Source organism: Rana temporaria, chromosome 4 (assembly GCF_905171775.1).
Source record: "Rana temporaria chromosome 4, aRanTem1.1, whole genome shotgun sequence".
In the NCBI taxonomy this organism is placed as follows: Eukaryota; Metazoa; Chordata; class Amphibia; order Anura; family Ranidae; genus Rana; species Rana temporaria.
In genome coordinates, this window is record NC_053492.1 from 387,274,548 (window position 1) to 387,296,948 (window position 22,401).

A 22,401-nucleotide genomic window follows, 5' to 3' on the forward strand; every position below is an offset into this window, starting at 1 on the left:
ATCTGTGTCCCTTTGGTGAGATTTCCCTTCACTTCCTGTCCCATAGCCAAACAGGAAGTGAGAGGAAATCCCAGAAAATTAAAGGAATTCCTTGGTCAGAAGAACTAGTGTCCCCATTGTAAGATTTCCCCAAAATTACTTTTTTGGGGACAACCCAAAATTTGGGATTTTCTGCTACTTTCACTTTTAATGATAATGGTAAACAGAACAAATAGAGAGGGTGAATCTTCTTTAATGGGGGCACAGACAGCAATAAAAATCTAATCCTTCTGCACTCTTTCCAAAACAACATGCCTTTAGTTATACTTTACAGATTTAGAACCACTTTCAGGAAAATGGCATTTGTTTTGAGATCAACATGATATAGACTATTAGACCTCTTTTACACTGAGGCGGTGCGGACGTTTGCGGTAAAGCGCCGCTTTTTTTTCTTTTAACCCCCACTAGCAGCCGAGGAAAGGGTTAATAGCGCTCTTTTTGCCGTGCCTCGGCAGCGCTGCCCATTCATTTCGATAGGCAGGGGTGGTGGAGGAGCGATGTATTACTGTATACACCGCTCCTGCACTGCCCCAACGATGCTGCTTGCAAGACTTTTTTTCCTGTCCTGTGTTGTTCCTGTCAGTACTTCCCCAACATAGTTTAAAACACACTGAGGGAACACATTTAACCCCTTGATCACCCCTAATGTTAACCCCTTCCCTGCCAGTGTCATTTATACAGTGATCAGTGCATTTTTTTTTAGCACTGATCATTGTATTTGTGTCACTGGTGCTTAAAAAGTGTCACTTAGGGTCAGATTTGTCTGCCGCAATGTCGCAGTCCCACTAAAAACTGCTGATTGCTGCCATTAACAGTAAAAACAATTTAAAAAAGTCCATAAATCTCTCCTGTAGTTTGTAGATGCTATAACTTTTCCACAAATTAATCAATATACGCTTATTAGGATTTTTTAATGCAAACGTATGCAGCAGAATACATATTGGCCTACATATTGTTTATAGCGCAAACAATTAAAACCGCAGAGGTGATCAAATGCCACCAAAAGAAAGCTTTATTGGTGGGAAAAAAGGGACAGCAATTTTATTTGGGTACACCGTCACGTTTGTGCAATTGCCAGTTAAAGCAATGCAGTGCCGAATTGCAAAAAATGGCCTGGTCAATAAGGGGGTAAATCTTTCCAGGGCTGAAGTGGTTAAAGCACAGAGAAAAGGCAGAGGTTACAAGGTTACATGTGCAAAGTGGCTAACTTACCCAATAAATATTAAGAGAAATTATTAAATAAACCAAGGATGCTCCTCTTGTGCTCATCACTGTTTTCTGGAAACATGTCTTGCATACTCCTATGCTGGATTTATCAATACAAAAGTCTATATTGATTTGTACAACTCTGGAAAGAGTACAGTGAATGTGATCACATTATCTTCCAAGTCAGGGGTCGTCAAAATTTACTGTCCTCATAATTAACGGGGACTGGACTACAGCCATCAGCAGAAGAAAGGGTCCTGATGTCATTGTGAATAAACAAATGCCCCATCTTTGCTGTCAGTGGAAGGAACTGAGCCCCATTGTTGGTGTTATTGGGAGCAATTGTGCCCCATTGTTTTTGCCATTGGGAGGAATTCTGCCTCTTCACTGGTGTCAATGGGAGGAATTATGCCCCATTGTTGGTATCAGTGGATGAAAATAATGCCCCAAAGGCCTGATAAAAGCAAGCAAAGGGCCGCATCAGACACCTAGGCCGCAGTTTGAAGACCACTGTTCTAGGAAAGCACACAAAACCCATCCCATCAACAGACTATCTAACATTGTGGGGTTGACTTACTAAAGGCCCAATAGGCTGTTAGTTTTGCAAGAGAATTTTCACTTTATCAGTGAATTCTCTCTAAGCCGAATTAATGAGGTGAAGCTCGGCTGACTTTCATCATATAGTGCGAGCAATAATAGTGAAATCTGTTTCTTGGAGTAACATACGGGATATGGGCTCTTTAATCTTTACAACTGAGTTATATGCAGCTACCTTCAGGTAATTGGACACAGGCAAAAAAAAAGAAGGCTGCAGGGACACCCCCCTTTATAACCCCCCACTCCCATATAGGATACATAAAGAAGTGAGGGGACCTGTGTCCCATACGATACACAAGAAATAGATTTTTTTGGGCAAGTTAAAAATTCCAATTTTCTTAGTCATATAGTATAGGACACAGGCTCTTTGATCATTAGGACTGGGATGCCAAAAAACAGTCCAACTGAGGGGTGGGAAAAACAGCAAACAATGCCTACCATAACAAATGTGAATGGAAGCCTTGCAAATCTGAGAAATAGATGCCCGGTGCTGAAAATCCATGAATAATGAATGCCCAATGGTAGGATAGGAATCTTTTAATGATATTATGTACTGTAGATGATATATCTAAAAAGTCTTTTCAATTTTACCTTGAGGAACATTATTCTGAAATTGTTTAACAATTTTTAGATGCAGTTTTTCAGACAGGTGAACCTCTGTCCATCTTTACTGAGACACTCTGACTCCCTAAAGGTTCGTACACACGATAGGTTAAACCGATGAAAACGGTCTGATGGACCGTTTTCATTGGTCGAAACCGATCGTGTGTGGGCGCCATAGGTTATTTAACCTTCGGTTAAAAAAAAGCAAACTTGCTTTAAATTTAACCGATGGATTACTAACCGATAGGTCAAAACCGATCGTTAGTATGCATAACCATCGGTTAAAAACCCGCGCATGCTCAGAATCAAGTCGACGCATGCTTGGAAGCATTGAACTTCGTTTTTTTCAGCACGTTGTTGTGTTTTACGTCACCGCGTTCTGACACTATCGTTTTTTTTAACTGATGGTGTGTAGGCGTGACGGACCATCAGTCAGCTTAATCGGTTAACCTAAGACAACTGTCCTTCAGACCGTTTTCCTCAGGACTGATCGTGTGTACTAGGCTTAAGATGCTCTTTTTATACCCAATCATGTTACTGACCTGTAGCAAATTAACCTAATTAGTTGCAAAATGTTCTTCCAGGTCTTCCTTGTTAGTACCACTTACTTGGTGAGCTTTTTGTTGCCTTGTCCCAACTTTCTTTTTTATGTATTGTGTATGTTTTTCTTAAAATGGTTAAGTTTCTCAGTTTAAATAAAATATGGGTTTATGAGGTTTGCAAATCATTGCATTTTGTTTTTAAGTTGATTTTACACAGGATTTCGGGCTATGTACTTGTTCAGACAGCAATTGTCTGGCGAATTCCCATAGAAGTAACCGCAGGCATGCTTTGAACAAGACCTAACCTCTTGTCTACTTCGTCGTTGACCATTAGTCCTGTTAAGACAAGACATGACAGGATCTAAAACAGGAAGCAACTACTACACAGGGCATTTACTTCAATGGGACAATGTTAAGCAAATCGTTTTGGAGAAGTGAAAATCTTCTCTAGGTATGGCCAGTCTCCAAATAGGCCAGCCAATGAGTAGACTGGAAAAGACTTGGCTGGCTGGCTGGCTGGCAGTAGACTGCATGCTGCATCTGTGCCTCCTTTGTGCCTTAACACACAGGGATTATATGCTGTATGAGCCAAACCACCTGGGTGTATGAACCCTAAAAGGGTTCTGAACATAGAATTTTGTCTCTACAGTTCTTTTTGGGAGTTTATCAATAGACATAGGGCTTGATTTACTAAAACTAGGAAGTGCAAAATCTGGTGCAGTTTTAGCCCCCTTTTACACGAGGCGCATCCGCTCAGCGGGCACCGCTATCTCAGCGTGAGATCGCTCCGTTGATCTCCACTGAACCGACAGATGACAGGTCCGTCTCTGCTCACTGAGCAGGGAGGGATCTGTCAGAGCCCCGCTAATTTTTATAGGGAGATCAGACGAAAATGGACAGCATGTCTGTTTTCACCAGATCCCATCCGATCTGCCAGATGGGTGGCGAATGTATTGCCATACTTCTGTCTTGAGCAAATCGAATGGCATCCGCCTGTCAATAGGAGTTAATTAGGGTGGCCCACTCAGATCCACCTTAAAAATGGACAGGCGGATCCGAGCAGGCTTATCGTGTAAAAGGTGTCTCCCATAGCTTCCAGGTTTTTTGTCAAAGCTTAATTAAACAAGCTGAAGCTAGAAGCTGATTGGTTACCATGCATAGCTGCACCAGATTTTGCACTCTCCAGTTTTAATAAATCAACCCCATAGCTTCCAGAATTATTTCAAACTTTTACATTCTAAACTACTCTTCTGTATGTAACTTTTTTTTAAAATTTAAAGTAAATTTCTCGCACACCAGCAAAACAATACAAACTCCTGCATGGAATATGGGTATAATATTTAAAACTGTTACAGAGATACAGGTGCATCTAAAAAAAAATATATATCATCAAAAAGTTATATTATTTTCGTAATTAAATTCAAAAAGTGAAACTCATATATTATCTAGATTCATTACACACAGTGTGATATATTCCAGGCATCTTTCTTTTAATTTTGAGGATTATGGCTTTCTGCCAGTGAAAACCCAAAATTCAGTATCTCAGAAAATTGTAATATTACATAAGACCAATAAAAAAATTCTTTATTACAGAAATCTTGGCCTACTGAAAATTATGTCCATGTGCAGTATAGTATGCACATAATACTTGGTCAGTGGTCGTTTTGTATGATTTACTGCATCAATGTGGCGTGGCATGGAGGCGATCAGCCTGTGGCACTGTTGAGGTGTTATGGAAGCCCAGTTTGCTTTGATAGCGGACTTCAGCTTGTCTGCATTGTTGGTCTGGTGTCTCTTATCTTCCTCTTGACAATACCCCACCAATTCTGTATTGGGATTAGGTCAGGTGAGTTTGCTGGCCAAACAAGCACAGTGATACCATGATCATTAAACCAGGAAATTGTACTTTTGGCAGTGTGGGCAGGAGCCAAGTCCTGCTGGAAAATGAAATCAGCATCTCCATAAAGTTGGTCAGCAGAGGGAAGCATAATTTGCTCTAGAATTCCCTGGTAGAGGACTGCACTGACTTTGGACCTGACAAAACACAGTGAACCAACACCAGCAGATGGAATGGCTCCCCAAATCATCACTGACTGTGGAAACTTCACACAGGACTTCATGCAACTTGGATTCTGTGCCTCTCCACTCTTCCTCCAGACTGTGGGACCTTGGTTTTCAAGTGAAATGCAAAATTTACTTTAATCCAAAAAGAGGACTTTGGAGAACTGAGTAGCAGTCCAGGCCTTTGTCTCCCAGGTAAGACACTTCTGACGTTGTCTCAAGAGTGGCTTGGAGTGGTTCAGGAATGGATTGACACAAAGAATGCAACAGTTTTAGCCCATGTCCTGCATACATCTGTGTGTGGTGGCACTTGAAGCACTGACATCAGCTGTAGTCCACTCCTTGTAAACCTCCCCTATATTCTTTAATAGCCTTTGCTTCACAATCCTCTCAAGGCTTCAGTTATTCCTGTTGCTTGTGCACCTATTTCTACCACCTTTTTTCCTTCCACACAACTTACCATAAAGGACTAGGCATCAAAGGAGAGATAGCCATCTCTGCCTAAACAAACGTCCAAAGAGAAGGAATCTTTTCCAGGAATGGGCCGTTTTCAATCACTGTGTGGAGCCACCAGGGGGAGGAGGAGAGGAACGAAGGGGACCGTCCTACATAGAAGCACTCCTACATGTCCTACACAGGAGTGCTTCTATGTAGGACGGTCCCCAGGACAGTGAATGAAAACGGCCCATTGGACCCAGTTTCAAGAACACAAACCCTATCTGTATTTTCTGATGTCTATGTATTCTCATGTTATGAGCGTACTTGCATTATCATAAGGTTTTTGAAGTGTTACTGAAATACCCACTGGGGATTTATGCTGATGCAATAATGTCTTATAAGTTTGTATACTTTTTTGATATGTATCTCCTACAAATAAAAGAAAGTAAAAGTAAAGTAGGAAAAGAAAAGTAAAAAAAAAAAAAGGGGGGGGCGTAATTTGGTACCCATGCACAGTCATCGTTGCTTATCTAAGGAGGCCAGATGGGAGTTGTAGGCTTGCGAGTACTGGAACTGTAAGTAATAATTACCCATTAAAGGGGTTGTAAAGGTAAAAAAAAAAAAAATCCCTAAATAGCTTTCTTTACCTTAGTGCAGTCCTCCTTCACTTACCTCATCCTTCGATTTTGCTTTTAAATGTCCTTATTTCTTCTGAGAAATCCTCACTTCCTGTTCTTCTGTCTGTAACTCCACACAGTAATGCAAGGCTTTCTCCCTGGTGTGGAGAAAGCCTCTTGAGGTGGGAGGGGGCGAGCAGGAGGGTCAGGACGCTCTCTACTTTGCAGATAGAGAAAGGAGCTGTGTGTTAGTGGGCGTCCTGACACTCCTGCTCGCCCCTCCCCCTCAAAAGGCTTTCTCCACACCAAGGAGAAAGCCTTGCATTACTGTGTGGAGTTACAGACGGGAGAACAGGAAGTGAGGATTTCTCAGAAGAAATAAGGACATTTAAAAGCAAAATCGAAGGATGAGGTAAGTGAAGGATGAGGTAAGTAAGAGGACTGCACTAAGGTAAAGGAAGCTATTTAGGGAAAATGTTTTTTTACCTTTACAACCCCTTTAAGAAAGGCTTTAAATAAACCTGTAATGGGGGAAATATATGCCAACTTCCATCTTAAAATGGTTGTTGACTGTCTTGCATGAAAACCCCCCCTCGCTTCAATATTCCCTAGTAGATTGCAATGCAGATCAGGAGTTCTAGTTTCCTTCACTTTACGCATTATGTTTTCCTTAGTCCATAACTCAAGAAGTACTGAAGACAATTCTGAGGCACTACTAAAACTGGAGCATGCAAAATGTGGGAATCCAACAAAACCCTGCCATCACACATTTGTTGTCGGAAAATCTGATCGTGTGTACGAGGCTAGCCAGCCTTTTGTTGTCCTGTCCCAACTTTTTTGAGATGTGTTGCTGCCATCAATTTCAAAATTACCATGCAAATGTAAAGCTTCCAGTTTTTATTGAAAGGATAAGAAATTCCGCGCCAAATGCAAAGAATTAAAATAAAATAAGAAAAAAGCTGCTCCTCATAGAACAATACTGAATTGTGAACGTTGAAAGTGAAGGATAGAGGGCGCTAAACCACACATGGATAAATGTGATTACCAATTACCACAAACCTGTGCAATATAACAAATAAAAAATGTTGAATAAATTCAGTAAAAAAAATAAATTTTCAAACCACTCAATGGCATAAGTGAACAAATTCACTGTGTTGAAGAGAAAAAATTGATAAATCAATATAAATAAAATAGTCCCAAACAATTGTGCATAATTCAGCAGATTGCTCTGCAGTATAAATGGACAAAAACACTGAAGTTCACTGTGTTGGGAAAAAGAAAAATAGTCCCAATATTGTGCATAAAAAGCGAAATAAATATTCTTAATTTGCTGTGATCTTCCTAATGGAGAGAAGTAAAGAATGCCACCACCACAATTTTCCAATCTCCTTTTCCACCCAAGGTGTGTTGTAAATTAAATGCTCTTACCAGAGCTTGTTGACCACTTTAATTAAAAAGATAGTCGCACAAGCTTACGCAGAGTTGTGCCTGCACACATGTAGACATGGAAAAATAAATCTCAGTTCCAGGCGTTCCAAATGGGATGAATATGCAAAAAAGAACCAGGAAAAGCCAATAGCCAATGGCCTCTTACTTTAAAAGGTGCCTACCCGGCACTGAGGCTGCAGACTTGTCACCACGTTGCCAATCTGCGGTTCTAAAATCGGTTCAGGGGGTCGGATGCCACCGCCGTAGCTCCACCACGAGATCCTTGCTGACAGCTAAACAGAGCGGGAGGACGTCACGTGACCAGGACCGCCTCCGACGTACGTTTTGTTTGAATGAAAGTCTTCAGGGGGGCCTTATATTGATTTATCAATTTTTTCTCTTCAACACAGTGAATTTGTTCACTTATGCCACTGAGTGGTTTGAAAATGTATTGTATTTAGTGAATTTATTCAACATTTTTTATTTGTTATATTGCACAGGTTTGTGGTAATTGGCAATCACATTTATCCATGTGTGGTTTAGCGCTATCTATCCTTCACTTCCAGTTTTTATTGCCAAAGCTTAAATGAACAAGCTGAAGTTAGAAGCTACCATGCACAGCTAGCTGCACAAGATTTTGGGTAAAGTTTTAGTAAATTCCCCCCAATGGATCAGCATTACAACCAAGCAACATTTTCAGAAGGTCATCCAGTATAATTCTCTCATGACAAGTTTCATTTAACAATCAGTTTTTTGGACTGTATAGTTTGTGGCTGTTCATGTATAGTGACCAAGAGCCCAAAATGTTGACAAATGAAATCTGAGCCACATGATAAAGTCCACATAGATTAATAAAATTATCTTTTTCAATGCACTGTATAATGTTGCACCTGTGTCGCTTTCACAGAGTGTGACAAACACAGAGACGTACATTACTGACTGACACTAGTGAAATGTTATAAAAAAAATGGCATATGTTCATATAAGAGATTCTCTTTGTTACACCACATACATTGCACCTGTTTGCACATCTGTTCTAGATGTTACAGAGAGATTGAGTTTACTCTGCAAACTTCAAGGTCACGCGAAGTTCAGGCTGTGAAATTTGAGTTTACTTTACAGAATTACCAACCTAATGTTACGAATCTTGAAGGTATAGGTAAATTAAGCTGCCACTAAACATAAAAAAGTTAATTAATATCACCAGCAGTAAAAGCCAAAGGTCAAAACATGATAAGCTATTGGGCTTAGTATAAGATCATAATTGTAATCATGTCCCTCGCCATTAAATCTCACTGCTGTCTTGGAGCTCCAGAGATCACATACCGTACAAAGGTTTCATGAGCAGATAATTATTACCTCTCTCATTAACCCTTTGTTTCATGGTTCGGAACAAGGTGCCCAGGAACCAAATATGGATGAAGCCAAGCTCATTTTTATAGCCACGTATCTTTAGAAGCTTAGGATCTGGAAAGTTGGGATATGTTTGACCGGTTCCCGACAGACTCACGCACATTTACCTAGGTACAATGGCACCACTGCACAAAACCCCTTACGGGGTTACCTTAAAGAACCGGCAGAGGGGGCATGCGCCCACTGCATGGAAGAGGACATTGACGACAGTCATAAACGCCGACGGCCATGCTCAATGGCGTGCATGGGAGCCAGCAGGGGGATTTGTGTGTAAACACACAAACTCCTGTTCTGTCAGGGGAGAGGAGACATATGGTTTGTTCCTACTAAGTAGGAACAAACCATATGTCTCCTCCCCTACTCAGTCCTATCCCCCCACAGTTAGAACACACCTAGGGAACACACATTTAACCCCTTGATTGCCCCCTAGTGTTAACCCCTTCACTGCCAGTGACATTTATACAGTAATCAGTTCATATTTATAGCACTGATCGCTATATGAATGTCAATGGTCCCAAAAGTGTGTCAAAAGTGTCCAATCTGTCCGTCGCAATGTCGCAGTACCGCTAAAAATCACAGATCACCGCCATTACTAGTAAAAATAAATAAAATAATAAAAATGGCATCAGTCTTTCCCATAGTTTGTAGACGCTATAACTTTTGCGCAAACCAATCAATATACGCTTCATGTGATTTTTTTTTACCAAAAGTATGTAGAAGGATACATATGGGCCTAAACTGATGAAGAAATTATTATGTTTTTTTTTTTAAATTGGAAGGATTTTTATTATAGTAAAAAGTTAAAAATATAGTTTTTTTCTTCAAAATTGTTGCACTTTTTTGTTTAAAGCGCAAAAAATTTTAACCGCAGAGATGATCAAATACCACCAAAATAAAGCTCTATTTCTAGGGGAAAAAAGACACAAATGTCGTTTGGTTACAGCGTTACATGACTGTGCAATTGTCAGTTAAAGCGAAGCAGTGACAAATTGTAAAAAGTGCTCTGGTCAGGAAGGGGGTAAAATCTTCCGGTGGCTGAAGTGGTTAAAACACAGCCATTTAGATCATGCAATTCAGCCAGTTGTAAGCGCAGCCTAAATAAAATAGTCCAAACACCAACAATTAAAGCAGTGTTAATTTTGTCAAAGAAAATGTTTGTCATAATTTTCGTTGGCTACATTTCTATAGTGCTGAAAACTAAATGAAAAGTACACCACATTTTCATCCTCTGGCGAAAACTGTGACGAAAATCAATTCTGTTTTCATTAACGAACTAAAATTAAACGAAAATGTGAAGGTGGGACGTTTGCCCTTAGAACTTTGGGTTTCCACCAAGCTCCTGCTTCCTCTAGATGGAGCCCGGCATTTGTAGATAGAAGGCTGTACACAGAAAGGTTCGATTATCAATGTCTGTTATCTGCAGCCTGAAGGGGGATGTTCTATTAGGATGGCGGGAGCTGGGATGGGTAGTCAACCCTCTCGCACAATGCCACACACTCACATGTCATACTGACATATAGAGACCACCTGAAGGAGACCTGCTCCTTGTGATTAGGCTTCACAGCCAGTCGACTAAAATGTACTAGAGATTTTGTTGACTAAATACGACTAAAACTAAAACACTTGAAGAAGAAGACTAAAATGGCACTAAAATTAAAATGCAATTTTAGTCCTAAGACTAAAACTAAATTGAAATTGGCTGTAAAAAAACACTGAATTATAGATAGTTAGCAAGATTGAGGACTGTGCTGCAAGTTGATCTGACATAAAAATAACTATTTACTACAAGGCACAAGCAGAAGAAATTAAGCAAGTTGGTTTTGCAATCTCAAATAACTAACTTATAGATACATTTTTTGTGTACCCTAAGTACATGAAAAAATGTATGGAAGCAAAGTAGTTTGGCAGATATGTCCTGGATTATATGGCTTCTGCTATAAAACAGTGCATGTTGAGTAACTGAAGTGCAGTAACCAATGTCAAGCAATCAAAAAATATGTTTACTGACACTAAAATGCACTTAGTAAATACAGTGTACACTATTACCCTAATTGTGGCACCACAAAGCATTTTCACAAGTACAACCTTCTAATAAATGTATTTTTGTCAACAATGTACAGGATATTGGAAAGGCCACGCATGCCCTATTATTCTAGCACAGTGACTACATCCATCACCAATACAATCTCATAACCTTCACAATTATTTTCCTAATGTCTTCTTATGGCTTTTTCAGTACACCATTCTCATTAGAGGTTTCTTTTTTTAAAAAGGGGACTAACACGAGATGGCTTCTCCCTGCTCAAAATATCCCAATAAAAAAATGATATATATATATATTTTTCCCCTCAGTTTATGCCGATATGTATTCCTCTACATATTTTTGGTTAAAAAAAATCACAATAAGTGTATATTGATTGGTTTGCGCAAAAGTTATAGCGTCTACAAAATAGGGGATAGATTTGTCATTTTTAATATTATTATTTTACTAGTAATGGCGGCGATTTGCAATTTTTATCATGACTGCAACATTTCGGCAGACAAATCGTACACTTTTGATACTTTTTTGGGACCACTGACATTTATACAGCGATCAGAGTTAAAAATAGCCACTGATTACTGTATAAATGTCACTGGCAGGGAAGGAGTTAACAGTAGGGGGTGATCAAGGTGTTAAGTGTGTGTCCAAGGAGTGTTTCTAACTGTGGGGGGATGGGACTGCCTGGGCGAGGAGACCGATCGTTGTTCCTAAGCAGTAAGAACAACAGATCAGTCTCCTCACCCCTGACAGAACGGAGATCAGTCTGTTTACATTGACAGACCTAATTTCTGTCTCTTTCAGGAGCGATCGCAGGTGACCGGCGGATATCACTACTGGCGGGCATGCACATTGGCTCAGTCGTCGCGCGCGCCCCCTAGTGCTCTTAAAGCGGCTGACGTACAGCAACGACTGCTCGCCCAGGGGAGCCAACTTGCCGAAGTATGACTGCAGCGGCTGGTCCTCAAGCCGTTAAAGCAGTATGAAACCCAAAAACAAAAATGTAATATACTGAAGCTTACCAATCCTTAGAGGTGGTGGCTGCAGTTGATTCTTTTTAGTCTTTTTTCTTTTATTTTGTCTGGTGACCAGTACTGGCCAGTAACACACTTCCTATATTAGGTCATCTGTAATCTGGATGAAGTAGTAAAGCAGACACCTTTGGACAGCTGCATTGTCATTCTGGGGAGAGGTTAGTGTTAGGCCCCGTACACACGACCGAGTTTCTCGGCAGAAACTCGATCGGAGCCGAATTCTGCCGAGAAACCCGGCCGTGTGTACACTTTTGGCCGAGGAAGCCGACGAGGATCTCGGTGAGGAAATAGAGAACATGTTCTCTATTTCCTTGTTGTTCAATGGTAAATTTTGGCTCGCCGAGATCCTCGGCGGCTTCACAAGGAACTCGACGAGCAAAACGATGTGTTTTGCCTGTGGACGGGGCCTCAGACTAGCAGATTTAGATGGACTTGAATAACCAATTGAAGCTGACCTCCAGATAACACTTTATAAGCTGTTACAACATACTGTTTTTTTTTTCTGAAAAGGTTTTAATGAAATTAATAAAAGCTGACCCCCTAGCACCCCTGACAGTGGTAAATAGTTTGTCTCAACCGTCTAACTGTTGTTTTGTCTGGACAACTTGTTCTGGCTGGCTGGAACATCAGTTACAAATAAAAGAAAAAAGCCTAAAAAAAGAAAATTAAAGGAGATGTATGGCCAAAGCTCTTTTGGCCATACATCTCCCATGGACTCAGTTCTGCACTCCTGTGGCCTATACATCACAGAGCCAAACAAGGCTCTGCATTGATCTCGACAATAATGTCAGAATCCACCCAGATGCCCAACTGTCAGCTGACTCCGTCTCTTAGTGCACTGCTGAGACACTGAGCCAGCTGTTTCCCCTCCCTCCAGAGCCTGGCACTCCAGTGAGCACTTGAAAGGGCAGAGCAGAGAGTGGTGACTGACAATCACTGCTCTCTGCTCAGTGAAGACCGAGAACTGAGCAATCAGTGGTCATGTGATCACTCGGTTATCGGTCTTAGAGCTGGCAGGGGACAGCTGCAGCATCAGATCAATGCTAAAGCCACATAGGTGTGTATGAATGTGTTTTTTAATCCCGCTCCTTTCCACCATTTTTTTTTTATTCAAAAGGTGTGCAACAGATACAATAAATTGTAGACGTGGGTGGTCATGTAAAGAAAGCACACAATTACAGCCCCGCTCTCAGGTGACCTGACATCGTAAACTTTATAGTCCTTCCAACAGCTATGTAAAACCTGAAAAAACAAGAGTGAACGGTGCAGGAGCAGGTTGCTGTTCTTTGCATACTAGTCTCTCATAGTAAACAAGTACATCTTCAGAAAAAAAATGTGTGAAGTACTATGAAATGTTCCATGTTTTGAGTAACACTAAATATCATGTCATAATTGTTGGCACTGCAATAAAAGATCAGAAACCCGCATAGAGTTTGATAGAGGAACCTGTAATGGAAATCACTAGGTATGCACACATCCTACAAAGTGTTCATTTCTTGTAAATTTGTGTAGGACTGATTCTTCTTAGATAATGTATTTTTGTTCCATTTCTTGCTCATCAGTCTTTTTGAGCGAAACCACCTTGGTATTCACTTGGTATCCCCAGAATCACCCGTACACGATAAGAAATCTCTCTGTACGCCCCCACCACCCACGTACCGGGGATAGACTTCCTGATGCGTAGGTGTGTTGAAAAAAAAATATTCTTTTTACGCGTACCATAGCTAAATTGTCAGCGATCTGACAACATATTACTTTATTTAAAAAAAAATAAAAAAATAATGTTTTTTGCTTGTCTACCTCTAGTGCTGGAACGCTTTATTGCTGCTTAAAATATAAGCTTTGACGGCATCCCATTTTACCAAAAATATTTTAAATACTCGTGCATGCTGCTGATTTATGAAAACAATTTCTCCAAACACTGGCAGTACTGTGTTCGGTGACATCTGGTATACTGCGTTGATTTTAACACTTGGCTTTAAATGTGATCCACTGCTTGAGCTCCATCTCAGTAACAATAGGGGTAAAAAGTCAAACTGAAAGAGTCTCCATGATTTATGTAAGTTTCAGTTTACAATTTTTCTAGAAGTTATTTGACATTGTGCTAGTGTTTATGCATCCCCAGTAGAATTTGGTGTATTAACACACTGGTTGAACTGTTAGGGCAAATTTTATATGAAGCGTTGCAGGATACCCTAGGGCCCACTGTGGTTAAATAAATAAAAGCAGAGTAGGATCTCTTCTTTGTGTACAAGCGGAATTCAAGGGGTCATTTTGTTATACTATATAGAAGAGATATCTCTTCTAAGAAACATCTCAACACTACAAAGATGTACTGCTTAGAAGTTTTAAAATGTTATCCCTGTTTAGCTACTATGCCCTGTGTTGGTGCAAAATGTGTGCAAGTTAATTTATTTCACTAATGCAACTTAAAAGATAAAACTAATATATGAGATAGACTCATTACATGCAACCCAAGATAGTTCAAGCTGTGATTTGTCATAATTGTGATGATTATGGCTTACAGCTCATGAAAACCCCATATCCACAATCTCAGAAAATTTGAATATTGTGAAAAGGTGCAATATTCTAGGATCAAAGTGTCCCACTCTAATCAGCTAGTTAAGCCATAACACATGCAAAGGGTTCCTGAGCCTTTAAATGGTCTGTCAGTCTGGTTCAGTAGGAATCACAATCATGGGAAAGACTGCTGACCTGACAGTTGTGCAGAAAACCATCACTGACACCCTCCATAAGGAGGGAAAGCCTCAAAAAGGTCATTGCAAAAGAAGTTGGATGTTCCCAAAGTGCTGTATTAAAGCACATTGATAAAAAGTTATGTGGAAGGGAAAAGTGTGGAAGAAAAAGGTGCACAAGCAGCAAGGATGACCACAGCCTGGAGAGGATTGTCAGGAAAAGGCCATTCAAAAGTGTTGGGGACTTTCACAAGGAGTGGACTGAGGCTGGGGTCAGTGCATCAAGAGCCACCACACACAGAGGGATCCTGGACATGGGCTTCAAATGTTGTATTCCTCTTGTCAGGCCACTCTTGAACAACAAACAACGTCAGAAGCGTCTTATCTGGGCTAAAGAAAAACAGACCTGGTCTGTTGCTCAGTGGTCCAAAGTCCTCTTTTCTGATGAGAGCTAATTTTGCATCTCATTTGGAAACCAAGGAGCCAGAGTATGGAGGAAGAATGGAGAGGCACACACTGCGAGATGCTTGAAGTCCAGTGTGAAGTTTCCACAGTCTGTGTTGATTTGGGGAGCCATGTCATCTGCTGGTGTTGGTCCTATGTGCTTCATTAAGTCCCTTGTCAACGCAGCCGTCTACCAGGAGATTTTGGAGCACTTCATGTTTCCTTCCGCAGACGAGCTCTATGGGGATGCTGACTTCATTATCCAGCAGGACTTGCCACACTGCCAAAAGCACTAAAACCTGGTTCAATGGCCGTGGGATTACTGTGCTTGATTGGCCAGCAAACTTGCCTGACCTGAACCCCATAGAGAATCTATGGGGCATTGCCAAAAGAAAGAAGAGAGACATGAGACTGAACAATTCAGAAGAGCTAAAGGCCGCTATTGAAGCTATTGAAGCATCCTGTTTTTCCATAACACCTCAACAGTGCCAAAGGCTAATAGCTTCCATGCAATGCGGCATTGAGGCAGTAATTGCTATAAAAGGGGCCCAAACCAAGTACTAAGTACATATGCATGCTTCTACTTTTCAGAGGTCCGATATTGTTCTATGTACAATCCTTGTTTTATTGATTGCATGTAATATTCAAAATTTTCTGAGATTGAAGATTTGGGGTCTGTAGGCCATAATCATCACAATTATAACAAATCACAGCTTGAACTATCTTGCTTTGCATGTAATGAGTCTATCTCATATATTAGTTTCACCTTTTAAATTGCATTAGTGAAATAAATGAACTTTTGCACGATATTCAAATTCTTAGGCCCCGTACACACGAGGGGATCTCCGCTGGAAACGGTCCGCCGGACCGTTTCCAGCGCAGATTCCTCCTCCGGATTTTGATCCGATGGCTTGTACACACCATCGGATCAAAATCCGCGCGGAATACATCCGCGGTGACGTGTCGCGCCGTCGTGCGCGACGCTGGAAGGTAAGTACTTCCACGCATGCGTCGAATCATTACGACGCATGCGAGGGAGGGGAGCGGACGGATTGATCCGGTGAGTCTGTACAGACGACCGGATCAATCCGCTGGACACGATTCAAGCGGATAGATTTCTTAGCATGCTATCCGCTAGGCCGTACAGACGACCGGATTTGTCCGCTGGAACAGATCCGCGGATCAATCCCAGCGGATAGATCCGGTCGTGTGTACGAGGCCTTAGAGTTTCACCTGTATAGTCAAATAATCCGCTACCCTAATCCTACTCCCTTAACCACTTCAGCCCCATAAGGTTTTATCCACTTCCTGACCAGGCACATGCAAATGAATGGGAGGAAGTTTTCAGCCGCTATTTATATCACTAAAACGCCTGAAAACTGCCAGGACAGACCTGGGATAAGCTCACTTTAACATTGTTAAAAAAAACTTGCAAACAGCCATTAAACCTCTTCCTGAGAAATATCTAAAAAGGTAAGAAATATTTCAAAAATTATTTGTTTTAGGTATCCTGTATGAATGAGAACACACAAAAAAAAGAACATACAGTGGGGTTTTCTCAAATGCAAAAGTGGAAATATGTTTTAAAGTCACAAAAGGAAACTGAACACAGGAAATATGTTGGCTCCAGAAGCAGATTCTCTGGTTAGCTCATGATGGTTGGTCATGTGATCAAAGAAACCCCCTTAAAGCAGTTGTAAAGCCATTTTTTTCATTAAAATAAGCATATTGAGAAGTATTCTCAAGTTTACTCAGCCAATCTAGTTTCCTTTTCTGCCCGGGTTATGTACAATAAAGCTTGTTAGCTTTTATGACGAAAATGGTTTACAATTGTATGTTGTAATCTAGGAACAACAAATGTCGAAGCATTTGATTAGGCAGCCAACTATTCTCAATAATACCCGATGTAGGTAAAGCACAAAATCATGCAACATGAAGCTGCCATCCCACCAAGCAGCCCATGCAAGAGCTGTAAAGCACATAAGTAAGATTAGATATCACTTAGTTTAAGCCACATTTCATACAAAAAAGCAATAAAACAGGGTTCTTTACCTGTGGCTGTAGCGGATTGCTATGGTCAACCCAAGCTGCAAGAAAAAAAAAACACTCTTAGTTAAGGCAGAATAAGGAAAAAACGTCATACTCGGATGACAAATATTTGTTTTAACATAGGATATTTTTAATAGAGATGCAATAAAACTGAATTTTTTAGCAATCAATTATTTTTACATCATAATCACAACAGAAACTACCCAAATGACCCTGATCAAAAGTTTGCATACCCTGGTGATTTAGGTCTGATAACATGCACACAAGCTGACACTAAGGCCCCATACACATGAGAGGATTTATCCGCAGATACGGTCCAGCGGACCGTATCCGCGGATAAATCCTCTCGAGGATTTCAGAAGATTTCTATGCGATGGCGTGTACACACCATCGCATTGAAATCCGCGCTGAAATCCTCTGGCGATGACGTGTCGCGCCGTCGCCGCTATTATGACGCGGCGACGGGCGCGACGCTGTCATATAAGGAATTCCACGCATGCGTCAAATCATTACGACGCGTGCGGGGAATCCCTTTGGACGGATGGATCCGGTGAGTCTGTACAGACGAGCGGATCCATCCGTGGGATCCGATTCCAGCAGATAGATATTCTGTGCATGTCGACAAATATTTATCTGCTGGAATTCGGAAATATCCGCAGATAAATATCCGCCGGAGTGTACACACCATAGAATCTATCCGCAGAAACCCATTCGATGGGATTTATCTGCGGATAGATTCTATCGTGTGTACGGGGCCAAAGAGGTTTGAATGGCTATTAAAGGAAAACATCGTCACCTGTAATCTGTTTGCTTGTATTTAGTGTGTGTGTATAAAAGGTCAATGAATTTCTGGACTCCTGAAAGACCCTTGCATCTTTCATCCAGTTCTGCACTGGCGTTTCTGGATTCTGAGTCATGGGGAAAGCAAAAGAATTGTCAAAGGATCTGCGTGAAAAGGTAGTTGAACTGTATAAAACAGGAAAGGGATATAAAAAGATATCCAAGGAATTGAGAATGGCAATCAGCAGTGTTCAAACTCTAATCAATAAGTGGAAAATTAGGGGTTCTGTTGAAACCAAACCACGGTCAAGAAGACCAACTAAAATTTCAGCCACAACTGCCAGGAAAATAGTTTGGGATGCAAATAAAAACCCACAAATAACTTCAGGTGAAATAAAGGACACTTGGGGGTTTCAAGGTGCACAAAAAGGAGGCACTTGAAGAAAGATGGGCTGCATGGTCGAGTCGCCAGAAGAAAGCCATTACTATGCAAATGCCACAAAGTATCCCGCTTACAATACACCAAATAGCACAGAGACAAGCCTCAAACCTTCTGGCACAAAGTCATTTGGAGTGATGAGACCAAAATTGAGCTTTTTGCCCACAACCATAAACGCTTCATTTGGAGAGAAGTCAACAAGGCCTGTAATGAAAGGTACACCATTCCTACTGTGAAACACGGAGGTGGATCACTTACGTTTTGGGGATGTGTGAGCTACAAAAGGCACAGGAAATTTGGTCAAAAATGTATGGCAAGGTGAATGCAGTATGTTATCAAGAAATACTGGAGGAACATTTGCATTCATCAGCCAGGAAGCTGCACATGGGACATACTTGGACATTCCAACATGATAATGATCCAAAACACAAGGCTAAGTCGACCTGTCATTGGCTACAGCAAAAAAAGTGAAGGTTCTGGAGTGGCCATCTCAGTCTCCTGACCTCAATATCATTGAGCCACTTTGGGGAGATCTTAAACATGCTGTTCATGCAAGACAGCCCAAGAATTTACAGGAACTGGAGGTTTTTTGTCAAGAAGAATGGGCAGATTTACCATCTGAAAAGATAAAGAGACTCATCCACAAATACCACATAAGACTTCAAGCTGTCATTGATGTTAAAGGGGGCAATACACGGTATTAAGTTTTGGGGTATGTAAACTTTTTATCAGTGTCATTTGGGTAGATTCTGTTGTGATTATGATTTAAAAAGAGTAAACATAGTTGATGGATAATAAATGGCTTTAGCCAAACACTAACCATGAGTGAAATAAAAGTTTGTGTGTTATTATTCATATTCTCTGAAAAATAGCCAAGAAATCATAAATTCTGCCAGGGTATGTAAACTTTTGGGCACAACTGTAGCTTCAGGCTATTTTATGCAGTAAAAAACAGTCTGTGTTTACTTTTCTCACAAAGCAGAGCACGTGTATAAAGTATTCTCGCAATTGTGTGGGATGTGCAGTGTTTTATAAAGCTGAGCTATAGAACAGAAAGTCTTCAATCACGGCTTTACAAATGAATTAGTCCAATTAGATTTATCAGTTAGTCTAGGTTCACACTAGCCCATCCAAAAAGTGATCCAACTTCTGTCAGGCATCCAGGAGATTTCTCGAACCCTTTGTAAACGTACCTTGGTAGGTAAGGAGTTAAGCTAGCCAAACAGTTTGAATGACAGAAAATCAGTTGATTCCCCTATGGATGGAGGAATCTCTACTGCCAACCATTGTATTCAGCAGCCCTGGCATCTGCCTGCACACAGTGGCATTGCTGCAAAGCGATCGAAAGAGTTCAGTCACTATTCTGTTGATAATTTTCAATCCAGCGTAGTCAATTTTTTTTATTTAATTTTGCCTGGCTGGGTGGTGCTTAGAGGGGACACCCACAGGACGCATTGGTGCCAATTTATATCGCTGTGAGGGAAAGTTCATATTTTTGTATCAATATCTTTTAAACTGTGATCTAATATTAATCTCAATCATAAAAAATAAAGACAGCCATATTTAGCAATCCACATTTTACACCATCATATCTTTGTAGATCAAAAGTTTAAACCAGTGGTTTTTAACATGTGAAATGTGCACCTCTAAGGGTACTTCTGATGGGATCCTTCCTATCAAATTTAATTATGCGCTATATAGGAGTTTGATAAATTATACACACACAGCCTGTGGTTGGGTAATCTTGCATCCTGTCCTCACAGGAGTGCGCTATGCATTGTGAATTGCCCACTGCCAATGCTGGAGGAAATCAATTAGGACTGGACAAGTTGGCGATGGGCTTTAGGTTTCTTTTATTAATGTCGTATTTGCAATGTTTTCTTCTCTTTTAATGTCCCTTCCCTACCATCCACAAACCTACTATTTACTGTATATGTTAGCTTCAGGCTATTTTATGCAGTAGAAACAGTTGATTGTCTGTGTTTACTCTTCTCACATAGCAGAGCGCGTGTATAATTAGATATTCTCACCATACCGTGGGATTTGCAGCATTTTTATAAAGCAGACCTGTACAACAGTCTTCAGTCACTGCTGTACAAATTAATTAGCCTAGTCAATTCTCTGAAAAGCGATCCACCGCTGATCACTTGTTAGAGCATGGGCTAGTGTGGACTGGACCTAGCAGTGTATCATTTTATAAAGTGTGGCTAAGTAGCCGCTGTCAAGTGTTCAAGAGGTGATCCGTCCGCCTCATCAATGCCGGTTTTTTTTTGTTGCACCAAATGGCAATTTAAATCAAGGCTAATGCACTGGAAGCTAAGCTTTGGCTCACCGTTGCAGCGCAGCCCCTTTGACTTGAATGGACGATTTTGACACGTGGCACCTATTATTAACGCCTATCAGTGTCCATCAGCGCCACCTAATAGTGCCCATCAGTGCAGCCTCATCAGTGCTGCCTAATCAGTGCCTCCCCATCAGTGCCACCCCATCAGTGCCACCCCATCAGTGCCGCCCCATCAGTGACCATCAGTGCAGCCTCATCAAAGCCCATCGGTGAATGAGAAAAGCTACTTATTTACAAAATTGTATAACAGAAGCTAAAAAAAACTTATTTTTTTCCCCCAATTTTTTTTTGTTTGGGCTTTTTTTGTTTGTTTATCAAAAAATCAAAAACCTAGTGGTGATTACCGTAAATATCACCAAAAGATAGGTCTATCGGTCTCCAAAAAATAATAAAAAGTTTGGGTACAGTATTGCTGTTGTTGACTGTGCAATTGTCATTCATAGGGCAACAATAAAGGCACAGATCAATCCGCGCTACTCCCAAAAAGTACAATTGAAATAATGTTGAATATAAATAGTGATAAAAAATAAAAAGTGAAGTGCTGCACTCAAAAATATAGGAACCTAATATTGGGCTCCAGAAGACATATAGAAACAAAAAATACAAGTGCGCTACTATCATAGCATCAAAGCCATGGTTGACCAATGTGCATAGTGAATGGAATGCATAAAAAAAAAATGATGAAAATATAAATACAAATAAAAAAGTCTCTGTGTGACAGATAACCACAAGTGTTGTAAAGCAGTAGGTGCAATGAGTCCTATCGCAAAGCAGCTGATTTTATACTCTTCATAAACACTTGTTCCTATGGCGATATCAGCAGGCAGGTAATTTAAATCCAAAAAGATATAGGATGGCCGCTTACCAGAACGTTGTACCCTCAAGGGGTTATTGGGCACTCAGAGGGCTGTAATTCCGTGGATCCCAGGAAGTACTCCAATGCTGTGTCTCAGCTCCCTTCTTGGACCTTCAGGATTGGAAGATATGCCGTTCCGTGTGCTCAAACGAATTCTTTATGCTCAAACGATGAGTGGGATTAGAAGGAGAGGATAAAGGACTTCATGGTGCAGTAGGTTTAATAAAGGATTTTATTTTCTTCAGTATGACACTGACAGATGGTAAAACAAATTCACCCTGCACACACGGATCCTCATGAATCAAAAGATAGGATGTCAACGTGTGTAACAGCTGACGGCTGCGATGCAGTCCGAACAGCTGATGAGCGTAGTGACCTCAAATGCTAGGCTCCGCCCGACCCGGCGTTTCGTCCAAACGGGCTTCAGCGGGGAAAGGAGGCGGAATTACAGCCCTCTGAGTGCCCAATAACCCCTTGAGGGTACAACTTTCTGGTAAGCGGCCATCCTATATCTTTTTGGATTTAAATTACCTGCCTGCTGATATCGCCATAGGAACAAGTGTTTATGAAGAGTATAAAATCAGCTGCTTTGCGATAGGACTCATTGCACCTACTGCTTTACAACACTTGTGGTTATCTGTCACACAGAGACTTTTTTATTTGTATTTATATTTTCATCATTTTTTTTGATGCATTCCATTCACTATGCACATTGGTCAACCATGGCTTTGATTCTATGATAGTAGCGCACTTGTATTTTTTATTCATAGGGCGACA

General features: G+C 40.8%; 1 protein-coding gene across 1 annotated transcript in view; it reads right to left on the reverse strand.

Moving 5' to 3' along the window:
• ACOXL (acyl-CoA oxidase like) overlaps positions 1 to 22,401 on the reverse strand; it is a 456,283-nt gene that overhangs the window by 283,772 nt on the left and 150,110 nt on the right. Inside the window, exon 10 of the mRNA XM_040351094.1 lies at positions 17,209 to 17,243. Within this exon, the coding sequence (XP_040207028.1) occupies positions 17,209 to 17,243 (35 nt within the window). The remainder of the gene's footprint in view (positions 1 to 17,208; positions 17,244 to 22,401) is intronic.